At 47.5% G+C, this 18,236-nt stretch overlaps 2 protein-coding genes across 6 annotated transcripts in view; both read left to right on the top strand.

Moving 5' to 3' along the window:
- The window catches only part of TSEN34 (tRNA splicing endonuclease subunit 34), a 5,572-nt gene extending 884 nt beyond the window's left edge, over positions 1–4,688 (top strand). Inside the window, exons 1-5 of one of the 4 annotated variants that reach the window (XM_015585744.2) lie at positions 7–113; positions 249–495; positions 725–956; positions 1,157–1,362; positions 4,193–4,688. In XM_015585744.2, the coding sequence (XP_015441230.1) occupies positions 253–495; positions 725–956; positions 1,157–1,362; positions 4,193–4,627 (1,116 nt within the window). In that variant the 5' untranslated portion in view covers positions 7–113; positions 249–252 and the 3' untranslated portion in view covers positions 4,628–4,688. Of the gene's footprint in view, positions 1–6; positions 496–724; positions 957–1,104; positions 1,363–2,927; positions 3,687–4,192 lie in introns of those variants that run through there. The other 3 variants (XM_015585742.2, XM_025043557.1, XM_025043558.1) reach the window with 3 other exon arrangements.
- A 4,389-nt stretch (positions 4,689–9,077) lies between these two features.
- Positions 9,078–13,966, top strand: RPS9 (ribosomal protein S9). Of its 2 annotated transcripts, none has more exons than XM_006907136.3 (5): positions 9,078–9,224; positions 9,481–9,602; positions 9,818–9,940; positions 12,553–12,739; positions 13,716–13,966. In XM_006907136.3, exons 2-5 carry the CDS (start codon positions 9,506–9,508, stop codon positions 13,891–13,893), a joined length of 585 nt encoding a protein of 194 aa, XP_006907198.1. In that variant the 5' UTR covers positions 9,078–9,224; positions 9,481–9,505; the 3' UTR covers positions 13,894–13,966. The 2 variants fall into 2 exon arrangements, with proteins under 2 accessions (XP_006907198.1, XP_006907199.1); XM_006907137.3 differs by having other exon boundaries at positions 9,133–9,229.
- The last annotated feature ends 4,270 nt before the right edge of the window (positions 13,967–18,236 follow it).

Raw genomic sequence — 18,236 nt, 5'->3', positions numbered from 1 at the left:
TCCGGCAGCCCGCCGGGGGGTGGGGCCTGGTCTCGGGCGGCCCCGGGGCCTGGCAGGATATCCGGGGACGGAGCCGGGCGCCAGCGGGTGGGGCCTGGGGCCTGGCTCGGCAGGTAGCAACTGTGGGGTGAGCGGTGCCCAGTCCCCTGAGGGCAAGGGGCGGAGCTCCGCCTGACCCCCAAGACGGTGGGTGAACTCTGGGAGGCGGGCGGCTCTCCATGCTACCGCTGTGACCCCTACTCCCGTAGGAGGATGCTGGTGGTGGAGGTGGCGAACGGCTGCTCCCTGGTCTGGGGGGCCGAGGCGGTGCAGGCGCTGCGGGAGCGCCTGGGAGTGGGGGGCCGCACGGTGGGCTCCCTGCCCCGCGGGCCTCGCCAGAACTCACGCCTCGGCCTTCCGCTTCTGCTGATGCCCGAAGAGGCGCGGCTTCTGGCCGAGATTGGCGCAGTTACCCTGGTCAGCGCCCCGCGTACGGATTCCCGCCAACACAGCCTGGTAAGGGGGTGGCCTGGGGGTGCGAACTTCCTGGACCTGCGGGAGCAGAGGCTGGAGACCCGAGTGGAGGGAGTCTGGGAGTCCTGAATTCTGGAATAATGTGGGAGTAGGTGACTGGGATTCCCGAATGCTAGCGCTTAAGTCGAGGGGGGCCAGGGAGTCAGGATTTCTGGCTTCTCGACGGAGTGCTGACCTGGATCCTGAGGTTCCAGCTGAGTTTATTTCTCAGGCTCTGGCATCCTTCAAGCTCCAACAAGAGCAGGGCTTCCAGGAGCAAAGCGCCCTGGCAGCTGAGGCCCGTGAGACCCGTCGCCAGGAAATCTTAGAGAAGATTGCAGAGGGCCAGGCTGCCAAGAAGCAGAAGCTGGAACCAGATTTGGGGGCCAGCGAGAGCCAGGAGGCCAATGCTGGAGAGAATGAAGCCAGTGTTAGCCAGGCTTCTAGGGAGTACGATGAAGCAGGTGAGGATGAGAAGTGGAGTCCAGGGACCACGTTAAGGAGGGGAGAGATCTTTTAACTTTGGCCATAACTTTAGGGCCCGGATTTTCCTGGGGGACGGAAAGACCTTGCCTCTTGGATTCACCAAACTCTTGGATTCCCCTCCCCCAGGCTACCCTTCTCCCCAGCCAGGGCCTTCAGATGGGGTGGCTCTCTTGCCCAGGTCTGCTCTGCTTGTCCAGCTGGCCACTGCTAGGCCTCGACCCATCAAGGCGCGGCCCCTGGACTGGCGTGTCCAGTCCAAAGACTGGCCCCATGCTGGCCGTCCGGCCCATGAGCTGCGCTACAGCATCTATAGAGACCTGTGGGAGCGAGGCTTCTTCCTCAGCGCCGCTGGCAAGTTTGGGGGCGACTTCCTGGTCTATCCTGGTGAGTTTGGCTCCAGACCTCTGGTTGCTGTCCCTTTCTTTACAATCCCACCACATTCTGTGTTTTTCCTGTTTGCCTCTCTTTCTAAGCCTCTGAAACATGTGGAAGGACAGGAAACACTTGGGAACCCAAACTCATTTGGAAGGCAGTTTAGTAAATCTTATTAGCACTTCCTTACATCCAAGTTTCACTTAGAAATACTTAGATATGTGCACCAAACATAGAAGAAATAGTTATTACAGGATTCTTACAGTATTGAAAAGTTTGATAACAACCAGAATGGTGATTAATAGGTTAGTGGTTAAACATCACTGTTAGTTGTTAAAGAAACAGTGTTAGTTGTCAGATTGATATAGGTCCATGTATTTATTTAAAAAATGACCAATGGGAGAAAAAAATAACAGCTTGCAGAAAATGCATATAGTAAAAAGTAAATCATTTTGTATTGTTGTGCAGTTATTTGTTCATTCTTTAAGTAGCCTTAAAAATTGTGGGTCTAATAAAAGAATATGAAAAGAACTTAAAATGTAATACTAAGCAGGCTAAGAGAATCCTATCAGCAAGTAGAAAAACGGGTGAAAGGATATACTCCAGCCCAACTGCAACGGTTTACCTCTGGGAGGTAATTTGCATCAAATATAGGTAAAGGGGACTTTTGACGAGTCAGTTCATTTTTGAATTTGTAGTAAGGGTGCCTTTATTATGTAACTAAAAGGTTAAATAAATCTGCAGAGAACACTATTTTTGTTCCTCATAAGAACATGGAAAGATAAAACTACTTAATGAGTAGTCAGATCTTAGCTATTGGTTGGAGACTGTCCACTAAGTCTTCTGCTGATCTGAGAGCCTTTGTTTCTCTTTACACTAAAAGCATAATTTAAGTGACTTATTTAGGAGCTGAGAACAGTTTACCTGCCCCATTCTCCACAGATGACCATGGTTTCATTACTTTGCTACTGTTTTTTGGTGACTTGTATGCAAAAAAAGATTATTTTTGTTTTGAAAATGAATTTTCAATTTATTAAACATACAAATGCTGATATGTAGTTCTTTTCTAAGTTTTCAGTTCAATTTTCAGATTTTTAAGGGGGTCATTAGTTCATGTTTGGTCCCATATGGAAAAGGAATTAGTTTTAAATATTGTAAGCTGCATTTAAAATTTTAATGTATTTTCCTTTTTAAGTTCTGTATTTTTCTGATAATGGAACTCGCTGTAATTTAAATCTAATTATGAATGGGGTGAGTTTAAGTTTAACACTGTTAATAGACTTATTAATACTTCAGGTTAAAGTAAATTTAAATCCATCAATTACTCAGTCACACATTTGAAACAACCACAGGGCTGACCTGTTAGTTTAATAGATTAATATTTTTAAAATAGCAAATACTCAATATACCAGATATGCACTGAATCCTTGTCCCCTAAAGATTCATATCCCAGGTCAGAATCTCTTAAATATTTCTAATAAGTCTAATATTAAATTTTCCTAATGTCAAGAGATGCTAAGCCTCTGAGTTCTGAGTTTTGGAGGAACTTCTCAAGCATTTTGTTGCTTCCTTTTCAGCTGGTAGAAGTATCATAACAACCAGAGAAGTTCCTGGAAACTGCCTTGTTTTATAGTTGCTGTGATAGTTCTCTTAGATGGCATGTCTCAGAGCCTTGTCCTTTTACATTTACATTATGTGTTACTTAATCTTCTGTGTAGTGTCCCACTTATGGTCCTACTCTAATTGATTAGTCATCTAATGGGGGGCAAACCACAGCCCCCCAGGTCAAATCTGGCCCATGGACTGATTTTTTAAATAAAGCTTTATTGAAATGGTCTTGTCCATTTGTTTCCATATGGTCTGTGGCTTCTAGTGTGCTACAGTGGCAGTTGAGTATTTGCAACATGGCCCATAAAACAAAATATTTACTGTCTAGCCCTTTTCATAAAAATTTTGTTGACTCTCATGCCATCTATTTATTATGCCATCTTATTATAAATTCTTGTCTTATTTGTTTTAGTCTGTTAGAGTAATTTCTCATTGGGTATTTACATAATGTCCTTTAGCTTCAATGGACTTCGTAGTCCTGTTTCTCAGGTCATGACAATGATATAGTCGATTATTTGTTTCTGCTTTAAATAAGAATATGCTTTACATGTGTGACAGCCTCCTTCCCCTTTCCTCCCCCTCAGTGTATCCTTGACCACCATCCAAGTTGGTACATTCTTTTAATCTTTTTTTCAATTACACTGACATTCATTCATTTTCTACTCCGTCATCTCTTCCCACCCCATTGGGGTATTTTGTGGATTTGAAGTAAAGTTGTATATATAGGTTGGCTTTTTGTTTTTATTTTCTTTGGTCTTTATAGTGGTTGAATAAATTTATAGAAATGGAGAGGGGGCTTAATAGACAAAGCATACCATGCACTTAATATCTTAGAATTCAAACATAAATTTAACCAGATTCGTGGTTGACAGAATTAAGTCACTAGTATACCTGCTTTTGGAATTCCTGGATCCACCATCTTGACCAGAACCTATATAATCTTAATGGTTGTATAATATTTGATCTTATAGATATACTATGAATTTAACCAGTTCCATGTTTCTACTTCTTAGCTATTGTAAATGACAACAAAATGAACATCTTTATAGGTAGATTTTATTGTCACTATACTTCTAAGAGAAAAATTTCGAGACGACTTTCTGGGTTCAAGGGTATCTTTTAAAATACTCATAGTGATGGCTAAATTGGTCCTCTGTCTCCGACCTGTGAGCAGTCTGATATCTAACAGCCCCGTGTCATTGGAAACTGCTGCATGTCTCTCTTCCTCACCCAGGTGACCCACTCCGTTTCCATGCCCACTACATTGCCCAGTGCTGGGCTCCTGGGGACTCCATCCCACTCCAGGATCTGGTTTCTGCTGGCCGCCTCGGAACCAGTGTCAAAAAGACGCTGCTCCTGTGCTCTCCACAGCCTGATGGTAAGGTGGTCTATACCTCCTTGCAGTGGGCCAGCCTGCAGTGAACTCCAGAGACCTATGGGTGTGGCTATGTCTGTGACAAGAGCCTTTCCAGATGGTCCCATTTTCACCTCTGCATGGGAGGCTAGAACTCCCTCCTACCTCTCCCTGCAGTTCATTTTTGATTCCAGATTTATAAAAACTGCATCTTTCTTATGTCCTTCCCTGTTTCAAAACACTTATTGGCTCTGTTGTTTTTGTAGTTATTTATTTCCAAACGTTGAGCTTCTTGAGAATGAAGACTGGGTTTGATTCATTTCTGTTTTCTACAGGGCTTAGGTCTCAAGAGGTCTCAATAAACTTGTTGAATAAATGTGGAGTTTGTGGTTTGAATCCTTAGGACAGTCCTGGGAAGTGTGGACATTTGAGGAAGAGTTTGGAGGAGGAAAAATGACTTGCCCAAGGTCACAGATAGTAAGGTCACAGATAGTAAGTAGCAGGGCTGGGATTGAAAACCTGGTCTTTGTGACTTTCAATGAAGTCTGAGCTCTTCCTACTGCACTAAACCTCCTTTTGAAAAAGTTTTTACAAAACATTTCAAATGCATACAAAGAGGTAAATAAAAATAACACATGAAGAGAAGGAGGTGAGTGTTGCTGTTGTAGGACAGGAGTTTGGAGTGAGGAAGGGAATGTCAGGAAAGGCTCTTGAACATTCCCCTTCTGGAATACTGGCAATGTTCTTTTTGTTAGCCTGACAGGTGTTTATTCAGGGTTTGAGAATTATTTTTATACTGTACATATTTTTCTAGATTCTTTATATATGTTATTTTTATAAAAGCTAAAACGTATAAAATGATTGCTATATCGCCATTTCTGCTTGAGAAATTAGTAGAATATTATCAGTACCCACTTCAAATATTTATACATACATTGAAACAATGTATAGTCTTATCACATAGATTTTATGACTGTAATACAGTCCTGTGGTAAAAATCCTGGGGCTGAAAGTCTCTCTTTAGTTCCTTAATTTCCCCCCCAATTTCTTTCGTTCTTGTCCTTCTTGGTAAACAAAATTGATAGAATCTTAATTTCCTGTATGTTTGGATTAATTTAACTCAAAGTGCATCATAGACCTGAATGTAAAATGTAAAACTATAAAACTCCTAGAATAAACCTAGATGACCTAGGATTTGGCATGACATTTTAGATATAACACCAAAGGCATGATCCATGAAAGAAAGCATTGATAAGCTGCACTTCATTAAAATTAAAAACTTTGAAAAAATACTGTACAAGACATATATGATAAAGGACTGTTGTCCAAAATATACAAAGAACTCCTGAAACTCAACAATAAGAAAACAATGTGATTAAAAAATGGGCCAAAGACCTTAACAGACACCTCACGAAAGGAGATAAAAGATGGCAAATAAGCATATGAAAAATGCCATCATGGGAATACAAATCAAGTGTGTAGGTACCACTACACACTTATTAGAAAGGCCAGAACCCAGAGCACTGATACCAAGTGCTGGTGAGGATACGGAGCAACAGGAACTCTTGTTCATGGTTCGTGGGAATGCAGAATGCCACAGCCACCAGGGAGGACAGTTGGGTGGTTCTGACTAAACATACTCTCACCATAAGATCCAGCAATTGAAATCCAGGAGTTGAAAACAAACCCACTAAAACTTGCAACTTTTATAGCAGCATTATTCATAACTGCCAGAACTTAGAAGCAACCAAGATATCTTTCAGGAGGTGAATGGATAAATGAAGTGTGGTATACCCAGACAATGAATGTTATTCAGTGCTAAAAAGAAATGTACTTTCAAGCTCTGAAAAACATAAAGGAACCATACATGCATACTACTAAGTGAAAGAAACCATTCGAAAAGGCTATATACTGTATGATTCCAACTATACGACATTCTGGAAAAGGCAAAACAGTGGAGAGAATGAAAAGATGAGGGGTTGGAGTGGGGAGGGAAGAATGAATAATAGTTGGAGCACAGGATTTTTAGAGCAGGGAAACGACTGTATGATACTATAATAACATACATGTCCTCACACATTTGTCCAAACCCATAGAATGTACCACATTGTGAACTCTGAACTATGAACTTTAGGTGTTAAGTGTCAGTGTAGGTTCATCAGTGATAACAAATGTATCACTGGTGAGGGATGTGGATAATGGGGGAGGCTCTGCATGTGGATGATGGGTAGGGGTGGATTGGAAATTTTGACCTCAATTTTATTGTAAACCTGAAACTGCTCTAAAAAAAACCTTAAAAAATATATTGTGACTGGTGCCCTCACATCCAATCACTCACTAAATCCTATAGGTGCTAACTTCTAAACACTGCAGACCCAGAATTTGACCACTTCGCTCTACCTTCAGTGCCAACATGTTGCCAAAAGCCAGGACATTGCTCACTTGGATGATTGCTAGCTCCCTCACTCATCCCCTTGGCTTTCACCCTTGCCCCTCTATTGTCTGTTTTCAACCATTGGGTTAAAAGATAGGTCAGACCATGTCACTCCTCTGTTTAAAACTCTCCAGCCATTTCCCATCTCAGGGTCAAAGCAAAGGCCCTACATTGTAGGCTCCTCTTTAACTCTGACCCAATGCATCCATCCCCCTCTCTGTGCATCAGCCTCTTGCACAAAATCCTGTTTCACTGTCTTTGCACCTGCTACCCAACTTGAAACATGCTTTCCTTAGATGGCCATGTGGTCTTGCCCCTCACTGCCAGCTGGTCTTTCCTTCTCAGGCCATCCGCAGTCACCTTTCCTTCAAATTTAACACTCCCACGTGCACCTCCCCTCTTGATTTACTTGCCTTACCAGTTAGCACTAATGTGATATTGTAATTTATAATGAGAAATATATATTTGGTCTTTGTCCCTGTTCCTGGCACAAAGCTAAAACCCTTGGAATTTCTTAAAGTAATAAGAGCAGTAAAGGTGTTTTGATATTTACAACAAAAACCCCCTTCAACCATACCCAAGTTTATGTAAATGAAGCAACTTTTGGAATACACCTAAGGTTGGGGTTTGGTTGCCAGGAAAACCAACCATGTGATTTGAGGGATGGAACTTTGTTTCTTTGTTCTTTCTTTTTTTTTTAACTTTCAATATCTCCATATCTCCCCTCCATCCAGTGTGGAGAGGGGCTGAAGATTGAGTTCAGTCACTCAAGGCCAATGATTTTAATTAATCATGCTGATGTCATGAAATTCCAGGTACACCACTCTGTCCAAATCTTGTGCTCACTAACCTGGAAGCTCACCGAACCCTCTCCTTTGGGGTTTTTATGGAGGTTTGTTACAACTTGGAGTCTCTCTGCCAAAACGGAAGTGAAGGTGACCGACGTGCTTACTCTGAATAAATGGCCTTTGTTTGTTCTCATTTGGCGGGCCTTAATTTATTCCACATCGTGATAACAGTATTAGTACTCCTTAGGTGGGTATTGCTAATAGTACCAAGATGAAAGAGGGCAACTTCTCTGAGACTACTCAAGTATGTATGTATTAATTAAATAAGTAATACATGTAAAGTTCTTAGAACAGTGCCTTGTACATAGTAAACATTTCTGAATGCCATCTATTACTTTTAGTGATAGAAATCATGGATCATAAGAATTTTAAAAAACCCAGATAAAGTGTTTAGCTCCAAGCCTAGTATACTTAAAGTGCTCATTAAACATTATCTAACAATGATAAGTAAAGCCCTTGGTGTGACTGGGATTACTCCAGAAAGGAAAGGACTAGAGGAAATAATCCTAGGTGAGATGTTGACAAAGATCAAAAACAGGGTGACAAATGGCACCAAGGTGGAGCAGAACATACAGCGAGAGGTTTCAGAACATTTTCCCTGTTCTGGGAACCTCAGGATATAAATTGCTTTTTGATAAAGGGGCACAAAGCCTTTATATACTTGGGTCTCGAATTACAAAAAAAAAGTCACCTCCTTAAAGAGCCCACCCCTGACCATCCTAACCAAAGTACCATCTTCCTCCATCATTATCAGTAAATCTATTTCCCGCATGGCGCCCACTCTGAAGCGATTTACTTCGTTCAACTTATTATTTTTTCCGTTTCCCTAAGGCTCTCAGCTCATGAGTAGAGGAGCTGTTTCACTCACGGCTATAGGCCACCGAATAGAACAATTCTTCATGCTGCTCGATAAACTGCTGCGTAAATCAGTCAACGAGGCTCACACTGAGGGAGGGCGACTGTCCCTGGAGGTAGCTAGAGCCACTAAATGATAAACATTCCAGGAATGGCCGAATTTCTACCAAGGCTTTTTTCGCTCTCGTCTACAAAAAGCGAAGAAGGCAAAATTGGAGTCCTGACAGGATGGAAAGCTGAGCTGTGTCTCCTTAAGCAAGTCACAGAGCTGTGACTCGATGGAACCTTGCTTTTTGCTTTCACCCCGCAGATGTGTAGTCAGGGTTCTAAAGGGCAGGCTGGCTTCTGTTATGCTTCGGGGTGACATTATCCTGACGGGAAATACGACTTCATTATTCACGGAATTCACCTCGGAATTCACCTCACCAAGAGTCTTCTGGAAGAAGCTGTGAGTTCGCGGAGCCTCAGCCCGCTGAGGTCTGGAGAGAGTGGAGGCAACCACCCCAACTTTGTACCCGACTCAGGCTAGTTGGCTGGACTTACGTCACCACCTAGGGGCGGAGGCGACTCCCCGTCAGGCAGGGACGAGATCCTCCCAGCTCCGCAAACGCCACTCTAGCCCAACCTCTAGTCTCCACCGCTTTTCCGCCCGCCAACGCCTCTTCTGATTGGTGTAGGCGTGCGCCTGCGTGCTGACGTCACTGAACGGCAGCGGTGTTATAAGAGCGCGGCCCGACCGTGTGGGCTCCTCTTTCTCAGTTACCGGAGTCTGTGTGTAAGGTTTGCTCCTGTGTTTTCTAGTTCGATTGTGGGTTGTAAAGTTGTGCGAGCCTTCTGAGCTTTAATGATAACGGTGAAGAGGTTGGGGGTAAGATGAGGACAAGGCGGCCACTCGTTTGTGGGATGAAGCCATTTGTAGAAGCTTTAGGGACGATTCTCACAAGATTTGAACGCCATGGGGTTCTAGCGTAGTTGTGGGACTGCGCAGGCGCTGCTCGAAGTCTTCACGCTCAGCATTTCTTCTCGCGCAGGTGCAGACGGACAAGCGGAGCCAACATGCCGGTGGCCCGGAGCTGGGTTTGTCGTAAAACCTACGTGACCCCGCGGCGACCTTTCGAGAAATCCCGACTCGATCAAGAGCTGAAGCTGATCGGTGAGTGGCCAGGGCAAAGTTTCGGCTTCCGGGGTCGAGGGAAGGCTAGCATGTGAGTGCCGCCCATGTGCTGTGCTGTCAGTTCGAGTCCTGCGATGTGTCCTTTAGGACTGCGTGGTTTTGATTTTCCTGTTTCCCAAAGCCAGCAGTCCAGCTTTTGTACTAGCCTGTGGGACTGTGCCTGTTTGCACGTCAACCACTCCCTTATTTTGCAGGTGAGTATGGGCTCCGGAACAAACGTGAGGTCTGGAGGGTCAAATTTACTCTGGCTAAGATCCGCAAGGCTGCCCGGGAGCTGCTGACGCTGGACGAGAAAGACCCACGACGTCTGTTTGAAGGTATGTACGGCAGCCCTCAGGGAAGGGATTAGGTGCAGAGTTGCTTCCGTTCTTCTAGGCCTCCTAGTCGAGTGATCAGAGGACATTAAACAAGTAGAACCAGCCTTGTAACCTGGCGTATAATGAAAATTGTGGACTAGGAGAAGTGGATCAAGATCCAAACCTCTACCCTATTCTTTATGCGTGTGACCTTGTTTTACCCAAATATTGGAGTTTCAATATACTCTTGACTAGAACTAGGGATGCCAAGCAAGCTTGGGCTCCTTGCTGTCACTATGTAATGTAACAAAACAGTTCTGCAGCTTATCGGTGTATGCTGGTGCTGAGAATAGATGGTGAAATTTCTGAAATATCTCATGGTGATTGTGGGGAGGGACTTGGCTATGTACATTTGCCTGCTTTAATAAGGTGGTCAAGGACATTTAGGTGACATTTAGCAAAGGCCTGAACAGGGAAGGACCTATGGATGTCACAGGAAAGAACATTTAGACTAGCTTAAGGTCTTAAATTTCTACTTTGAGATTAGAAGTTAATGGAGGGCTTTCCAGAGCAAAGATTGACATCACACTCAAATTTTAATAGTTATCTCAACATTATAAGATAGCAATAATATTAAAATAGCTGATATTTCATAAGGATTGGACTAAGTGTCTTTCTAAGCTCTTCATATATTATTTAACCTGCACAGCAGCCTTGTAGGAGTGGCAACTGATATTACTCTTTCAGAGGCTTTCTAACTTGGCAAGTATACCCTACATTGTATCCTGGGTGTAGATCTGATTTGAACAGAAGTGGAGTCTGGCTTTAAGTGGTTCTGTAATTTGTTTGTTGTTTGTAATGACATTAGGATGAAATTTACATATCATACAATTTACCCAAAATTCTACAAGTTTTTAGTTACTGCTACCACTGGCTGTCTGACATCTGTCATTCTGATACTGCTATTAGCCTGATGTATAGAAAGCAGGAGGGCCTGGGAATTAGGCCTGGCTTCCTTGGATACCTGGCGTTTCTCTTAATTTTCAGTTAGTGTCACTCGTGTGGTTTTTCTCCCAACCTGTGACTAAAGGGGTGCTCTTAGAGCTGCGCTCTCACTGTGAGCAGGAGAGTGGCCATCCACATCAGGTTGAGAAAGGCTGGAGCTTGTGTAATCATCACAGATTTATCGCACTTAAATCTATTTCAGGCTCACAGATGTTAGAGGTTCATTATTCTTTCCTTAGTTCATAAACCCCTTTGACAATCTTATGAAAGTTCCTGGGTGAGACTATCCCAGAGGCTGTAGAGAGCAGGCCCCAGCTGGTCCTGGCTTTGGGGAGGACTCCGCAGACAGGGCTAATTGAACTTACTCAAGTCTGGGTTAGATGACAGTCCTGTGGCAAAATGATGGTGTAGGGCTAGGTTGAGAGGTAGGTGTTCAAGGACTGTTTGTGGTTTCCCAGGGCGGAAATAGACATTGCAGGGGGAAGGCAGCATTTAACCACAGGACAGGAAGGAGAAGCCTGAGAACTCTACTACTGCACAGGTCCTCACTGGTACAAACCCTCCTTGTTTTTGATCAGTCACCTGTGTGACTTGTCAGCCCTGAGTCTCATCTGTTAAAGACTAACCTTTAAAACAACAGCCAGCATTTGGCTGGTGGTTCAGTCAGGCACTGACCAGTATAAACTCTATCCTCACAACAGCTTAGGGATAGGTTTATCTATTTTTCGTATTAGGAACTAAGGCGCTTCAGTACTTGCCTCGTGCCATGACAAGGGCCCCTTTGCCACTGGAGTGCCCACGAAATCAGCCAGCTTTCCTTCAAGTTTTCCCTGGGGGGATAAGGAAGTGTCCAGTAAGTGTGTCCATTGTTTATGGAACTTGCTTGAATTTTGTTTTGCCAAAATGGAAGATGATAGCTATTTCATAAAAGGTGAAACTAATCCTTTCCTTTGAACTTTATTTTTTTATTTTTTTTTTTAACTAAATTTATCGAGGTGATATTGGTTAATAAAATTATAGGTTTCAAGTATACAATTCTATGATAACATTTGTATGTTGCATTGCGTGTTTACCACCCAAAGTCAAATCTTCGGTCACCATATATTTGACCTCCTTTACCCTGTTTTACCTGCTCCTGAAACTAATCCTTTAAGAACAGAAGTTTGGGTTTTTTACCCTAGTGTTGGGTGTTGATGAGCTAGGAGCCTGTGTGGTGAGACCAGTAGGGCTGTTTTGACTCCAGAGTATTAGCTGTCACCCACTGTGCTTTGTTAATGGGAAGTAGTTTCATGACAGCCATAAGTGAATATTATAGTGAAAGCCAAACTCTTACAGGGATTGTCTCATTTTCTCTTGCTGTCAACTCTGAGGACGGTTCTCCTTTTCCAAATGAGAACACAGATCACTCGCCCTCTGTGGTCAGGTGGATATAGCCATAGGATCCTGCCTTAGGGTTGTGCGAGGGGCCATGTGAGTCACATAGTGGCTGGTGCATTGAGTCCTATGTCAGAATTAGCTCCTACTTCCCACCGATGTTCCACCAGCATGTGTGGAGCTGCTGGAGGATTTGAACCTGTCAGGTACCAGTTCAGCCAAAACCCTGATTCATGCCCCCTTCCCCTCGCCAGGCAATGCCCTGCTGCGGCGCCTTGTCCGCATCGGGGTGCTAGATGAGGGCAAGATGAAGCTGGATTACATCCTGGGCCTGAAGATCGAAGATTTCTTGGAGAGGCGCCTGCAGACCCAGGTCTTCAAGCTGGGCTTGGCCAAGTCCATCCATCATGCTCGCGTGCTGATCCGCCAGCGCCACATCAGGTAATACCTGGCAGGCTCCCCGAGGCCTCCTCCATCCCCTCTGAACATTGCCCTCACTAAGCTTGCTGTCCCTCTCCTGTCTCCTGTGCAGCCCTTGGAGGTGACAAAGATCTGAGCTCACCTTGAGGGTACAGATTGACCCCTACAAACAGCTCATGGGGGGCTGGGGCTGCCTCATCCCCCCATAGTCCAGTGCAAGGGTCACTGCGGCCTGAGCCGTACACCTTGCGAAGGCCTCTGCCGAGTATGCAGGCAGCTAGACAGGTAATGGCTTTAGTGTCCTCCAGTCGAGAGGTATCACTGGGCCTTAACTGGCTTGGGTGGGGTCAGCCATCTCCTGAGTGTTCTTGTGAGGTCATTACAGACCCTGAGTGTTGCTACATTCTTGTGCAGTGGCCATTAGCGTAATGGGGAATGCACTACAGTCCAGGTTCTGACGGGGCGCAGATGCTGCGCAGCGAGACTGGCCAGGGCCGGTGGGTCCTTCTGTGGTACTGCTGGCCCTCCATACGCCAGGCCCCATAAGGGGATGCTTTGCAATAGCGGGCAGGGTGTCTGCACGCTGGCTTGCTGCCTTGGCCCTTCCCCAGCCCTGCGCTTTATGGGCAAGAGCCTCACTCCCATTTTGAGTTGGACATAATTTCGTAGAGCCTAGACTCGGGCTGCTGCTGCCAACATGAAGCTGTGTGATAATGGCGTTCAGTGCCCAGCACAGATCTTGGGTTTGTATGCTGCCACCCTGCCTCGTTTGCTTTGTGGTATTGTGTGGTTACTCCTGAATCTCCCTCTGAAATGGGAGATGCTTGTCATAGTGCCCACAGGTCAGGTGAACACAGTCTGTGGGGTCAGGGTGCCCTGTGGCATTGCTTGTGTCAGTGCCAGCGCCACTGTCACCAGCTCCCTCCACCCCACTGCAGAGCCCCAGCTGGAGGGGAGTGGCATCTATGCCCCTCACCTGCCTGCCCCCCGCTTCCAGGGTCCGCAAGCAGGTGGTGAATATCCCGTCCTTCATTGTCCGCCTGGACTCCCAGAAGCACATCGATTTCTCCCTCCGCTCCCCATATGGAGGCGGCCGCCCAGGCCGCGTGAAGAGGAAGAATGCCAAGAAGGGCCAGGGTGGGGCCGGAGCTGGCGACGATGAGGAGGAGGATTAAGATTGTGATTCCCCGTCTGGACTGGTGGAGAGTCTAGTTTTCCAGTCAGCTAATAAAACAGATCACCACTGTGGAACTGGTCTTTATTGGTGCGTCTCCCCCTCCCTGCTCTGAACAAGGATCTGGTATAGTGGGAAGGGGCACAGGCAGCCCTCTCCAGGCTGCCTTAGCCAGCTCACACTTCGACGGTGCCCCCTGTGGAGGAGAGGCCTGGCTAGCCCGGTCCAGTCAGGTCCTAGTGGGCTTTTTTAAAATTACGTTTCCAGTGTACAGCGTAATTCAGCATCTGTGTATACTACAAAATGATCACCTGTGAAAAGTCTAGTTACTATCCATCAAAAAATGGGGACCGCTTCGCGAATTTGCATGTCACCATTGCTTGGGCCATTCTAACCCGTACCTGTTTTGGTTTCTGTGTGTGCTAACCCATGATCTCCTGCCAGGTTGGTCTTTGTCCTAGGGCAGAGGTACAGTAGTGAACAAAACATCAATACTGACATCACAGCGGGAGACCAAGATGTTAGAGGGAAGAGCCAAAATTAGAAGGAAGTTCTGAAAGCCAACATTTTGTGATGGGGATGGGGAAGTCATTTCCAGGCTGAAGAGCTGCAAGTGGAGGGAGGTGTCAGCCAGCAGCCCCAGCCCTGTAACCCTGACCCCTGGCAGGAGAAGTCAGGGTAAGAGGACAGAGCTGAGAGCTGATCCTGTCCACCTCCATTGCTGGTGAAGCTGGAATTATTTTGGTTGGTTTTTGGTGGGAAGGATTTAATAACATCTATAGGCTGATTTTAATAGCTTGTTAGGGATGTGGTTGATGGTCAGGTTCCCAGTTCTGTGTCTTAATGCAAATTGCGAAGTAGGGAATGGGTTAGGCTGTGGGAGGCGCCCCTACTCCTTTGTTTGGAGTTTGAAGACTCGTGGTCAGGAGTGAGCAGGCTTCCCTTTTATCTGCCTTGCTAAGAAGCCACATCAGGCTGAGAAGGAAGGGACTTGGTCTCAGGAAGTGAGAAACATGGAGTTAAGCAACCCCTCTGCGGCCACAGCCACCCTGCACCCTGTAGTGGGTCATTGTTGATGGGGCTTTCAGGTTCTGAGGTTGGTTGAGTGCCCAGCTTCAGAGAGATGGCTGTGGTGTACCGGGCTGGTAGTAGACCTGTCTCCCTCAGCCCAAGGTTATCACTTGTGGAATTACGGCCTCGATGGCAGTTCCACAGGGTCCTTGAAATCAGTGGGGTCCCTTTGGTAGGGACTGTAAGACGAGCTGTGTAACGATGGAGTCCCTGGAAGTAGTTAACTTCTGCAAGGTCCCAGGAGGGCTTCATTCTGGCCAGGGCCACTAATTGAGTATCCATGGGGGTGGCTCCTTTGCTGTCCCTGCAGGGCCACTCAGGAGTGTGCGGTCTGTGTCCTTCCTGGGCTAGTGGATGGCCAGAGCAGCGTACAGGCTAGGCTCATCCGGGGGCTCTGAGGAGGAAGGGAGTGCACTTATCTCCCTTCTGAGGGTCCCATGGTTGAGCTGGGCGTAGGTCACATCCTGGAGGTCTTCAGATACTACAGCCTGCAGTGGGGGAAGAATGAAGATGAGTAGTTGGGGTGGGGCAGCCTGAGGCCAGAGAGGAAAGGACAGTCCTGAGGACCTTTGTCAGGGCTCTGCTGGATTTGGGGGTAGCCTTGGTCCTAGTCCATCAGTCAACATATCAGGGGGTCTGGTGGAGGAGGGATGTGAGGTTAGAGGTATGGGTCTGGTACTGGGGAGAGGTCGGGACTGGAGATAGGATTTGGGTGTGGAGCCATCAGCATGGAGAGATAGTCAAACCCTGCTACACTCCTGAGGAGTGTCATCCATTCGCTATGGTGAGCTGAGTGAGCCTGCCATGGCGTCCAGAGCCAATCATCACCCATGTTGGGTTCATGGGACAGACGGCAGAGTGAGCAAGGCTACAGGGCCCTTTGTACAGGTTTAGAAGGCACCCTCCGGCCTCTGTAGGCCCAAGGTGTGGATGTCAGCCCTCTGTGCTCAGCCCTGACTTTTGGCCTCGTCGCCACCTCCACCTGAACCTGCGACAGCTAGGAGGGCAGAGGGGCCAGTGGAGGAGACCAGGGAGGCTGCAGGATTGCAGTGACAGAGCCATGTGCTTCTGGAAGGGAGTGGCTACCCAGAGTTGAGCGATGTGAGGATGGTTTTAGGGAGCCCCCAGTCAGGACTGGACGGAGCTCACCTGACTGTCCAGCTGTCCGTCATCAGGTGTGTCTTTCACAGCAGCATCTGGTGGAGACAAGAAGGGTTTCGTCTCTTGCTAAGATGCCCTGAGATCTCACTGGCAGAGGCCCAGAGAGGGTCAGTGGTGTGGCCAGGGTCACACAGTATCAGATCCCTGCTGTCACCCCGAAGCCCAGAACCATGTCGAACTACTCCCAGCTTCCGTGGCCCACCCATGTTCTCTGGGCCCGTGTCATCCCCTCAGGACAGCCTCCCCTGACCCCCTTACACAAGTTTTCTTGGACGTCAGCAGCTGGGCCAGAGCTGGGGGAGGAGACAGAGTATTAGGGGACAGTGAGATGGCTGTGGGGGAGTGGGAATTGGGGTCTTTGAGGGTGCTCACCTTTTCTGCAGGCCTCTGTCCTCAGGCTCTGATGCAGCCACTGTGGGAAGGTGGCAGTCAGCCTCCAGCCCACCCAGAGGCCTCCCCTGGGGCTACACTAAGACCTGCAGAGGATCTAACAACTACTATTGTAGTCCCCACCTCCACACAACGCTAGAGAAAGCAGTCTGAATGATGCAAAACAAAGCCTGCACGCTTTCAAAGTTCTGTAAGTTTAGGAAAGCCAAAAGAATACTGGAAAGTACACGTACATTCACGTGTAATATCTTCAGATTTTTCTTGTTGGGAAATGCTGGAGGTTTTCTCAGCTGACCTTCCCCATCCATCTAGTTTCGCTCTGGCCGGTGTCCTGAGCCTACCCCATCCTCTGAACCGGGCCACCTCTTCCCTACTCACCTGACATCCTGCGTTTACTCTGACGCCAGTGTCGGAGAAGCAGGAAGAGGAGGAGGGAGAACAGCAGGACAAGGGCCACCAAGACCCCAATGAGGATGTTCAGGTACCTTTTGAGACCTTGGACACGAGTGATGTTATGGATGAGCCAATGGTGCCATTTAATCAAGTACCTGCCGTGTGCCATTAGGTCTGTCACTACGTCCTCGAACCTTCATGACAGTCATGCCCCAGGGGACCGCTGACCCCACCCACCCACTCACAGATGAGGAAGCTGAGGCTCAGGGAGATTAGTCACGTGCTGTAGGTCATCTAGCCTGGCTGAGGCAGCTCTGGGACTGGAACCTGGGACTGCGGGTTCCCTTGCATGTGTGTTTAATTATTATGCTGTCCCCTTACCCTCTGGGCCGAACACCAGTGCAGAGACCTGTCATCAGTCCCGAGCCCCAGCCCCATCTCCCATTATGCAGTGGCCTGAGGCCCCTACCTGGGGCCTGTGTGCACAGGGAGTGTGTGTGTCTGGGAAAGGCACGAGGGAGGGCCCTACCCTTCCTGACCGCTAAACAGGGCCAGGCCAGGTGCTGAGGAGTTTTACTTTGAGGGAGGGAGTGGGGCCTGTCCACAGCCATAAACCCAGGACTTCGGAGGAACACGCTGTCTGAGGCCAGGCTAGGGAGGAGCAGAGCTGGGAATCAAACCATGGTGTGGCTTCTTTCCCTGACTCTCTTGAGCTTATAGAGGAGAGCTTTGACACCACCTGTATTCCCAACACAATGCAGTGTCCAGGCAGCTTTCTTGGCAGCCTCAGAAACTGCCCAGTGAGAAGAAGCCAAGACCAGGACTGAGTTCCTCCTACCCGCTACCTCCCAGACTCTTACCTCACCCTCTGTGGGCTGGCTCTGCGAGGTTGGGGGCCCTGCTCAGAGTCTCCTCGGGGTCAGGATGGGATGAGAGGTGGGGCTTGTCCCCCCACTTCTGCCCAGCTGCTCCTCCCCAGGCTAGGCCACCACATCTGTCATGATTACCCACCCGTCATCCCCCAGCTTCAGAACCCCGGGTACCTTGTGGTCCCCTGGCAGCATTCCCAGACTCCCAGCCTTCCTGGGAGAGACCCATACCACAGTGGGTGGTCCAGGTCCCCTGGGGATCGAGACCACAGGTAGTCACTGCTCTTGTACTGGTGTCTCTGGGTGAGGCCACCAGGCCTAGAGACTGGAGGAGGCCTGGGATAGGCCGCCTCAGGCCTTTCTCCTTAGTCAGCCTGAAACCCTACAGTGTTCTTCTGCCCACTAGGAATTGTCAGCCTCAGGAGCAAGGATGAAGAGGCAGGGATGCGGGTGGCTCTGG

Source organism: Pteropus alecto, unplaced genomic scaffold (genome assembly GCF_000325575.1).
Source record: "Pteropus alecto unplaced genomic scaffold, ASM32557v1 scaffold432, whole genome shotgun sequence".
Classification (NCBI taxonomy): Eukaryota; Metazoa; Chordata; class Mammalia; order Chiroptera; family Pteropodidae; genus Pteropus; species Pteropus alecto.
This window is presented reverse-complemented; position numbering and strand designations above follow the sequence as displayed.

What these genes read in the sequence shown, in the direction of transcription:
- RPS9 (XM_006907136.3), top strand. Translation starts at nt 9,506, where the DNA reads ATGCCGGTGGCCCGGAGCTGGGTTTGTCGTAAAACCTACGTGACCCCG. An exon ending in TCAAGAGCTGAAGCTGATCG is followed by an intron (nt 9,603 to 9,817) that starts GTGAGTGGCCAG and finishes CTTATTTTGCAG; the next exon opens with GTGAGTATGGGCTCCGGAAC. An exon ending in ATCCGCCAGCGCCACATCAG is followed by an intron (nt 12,740 to 13,715) that starts GTAATACCTGGC and finishes CCCCGCTTCCAG; the next exon opens with GGTCCGCAAGCAGGTGGTGA.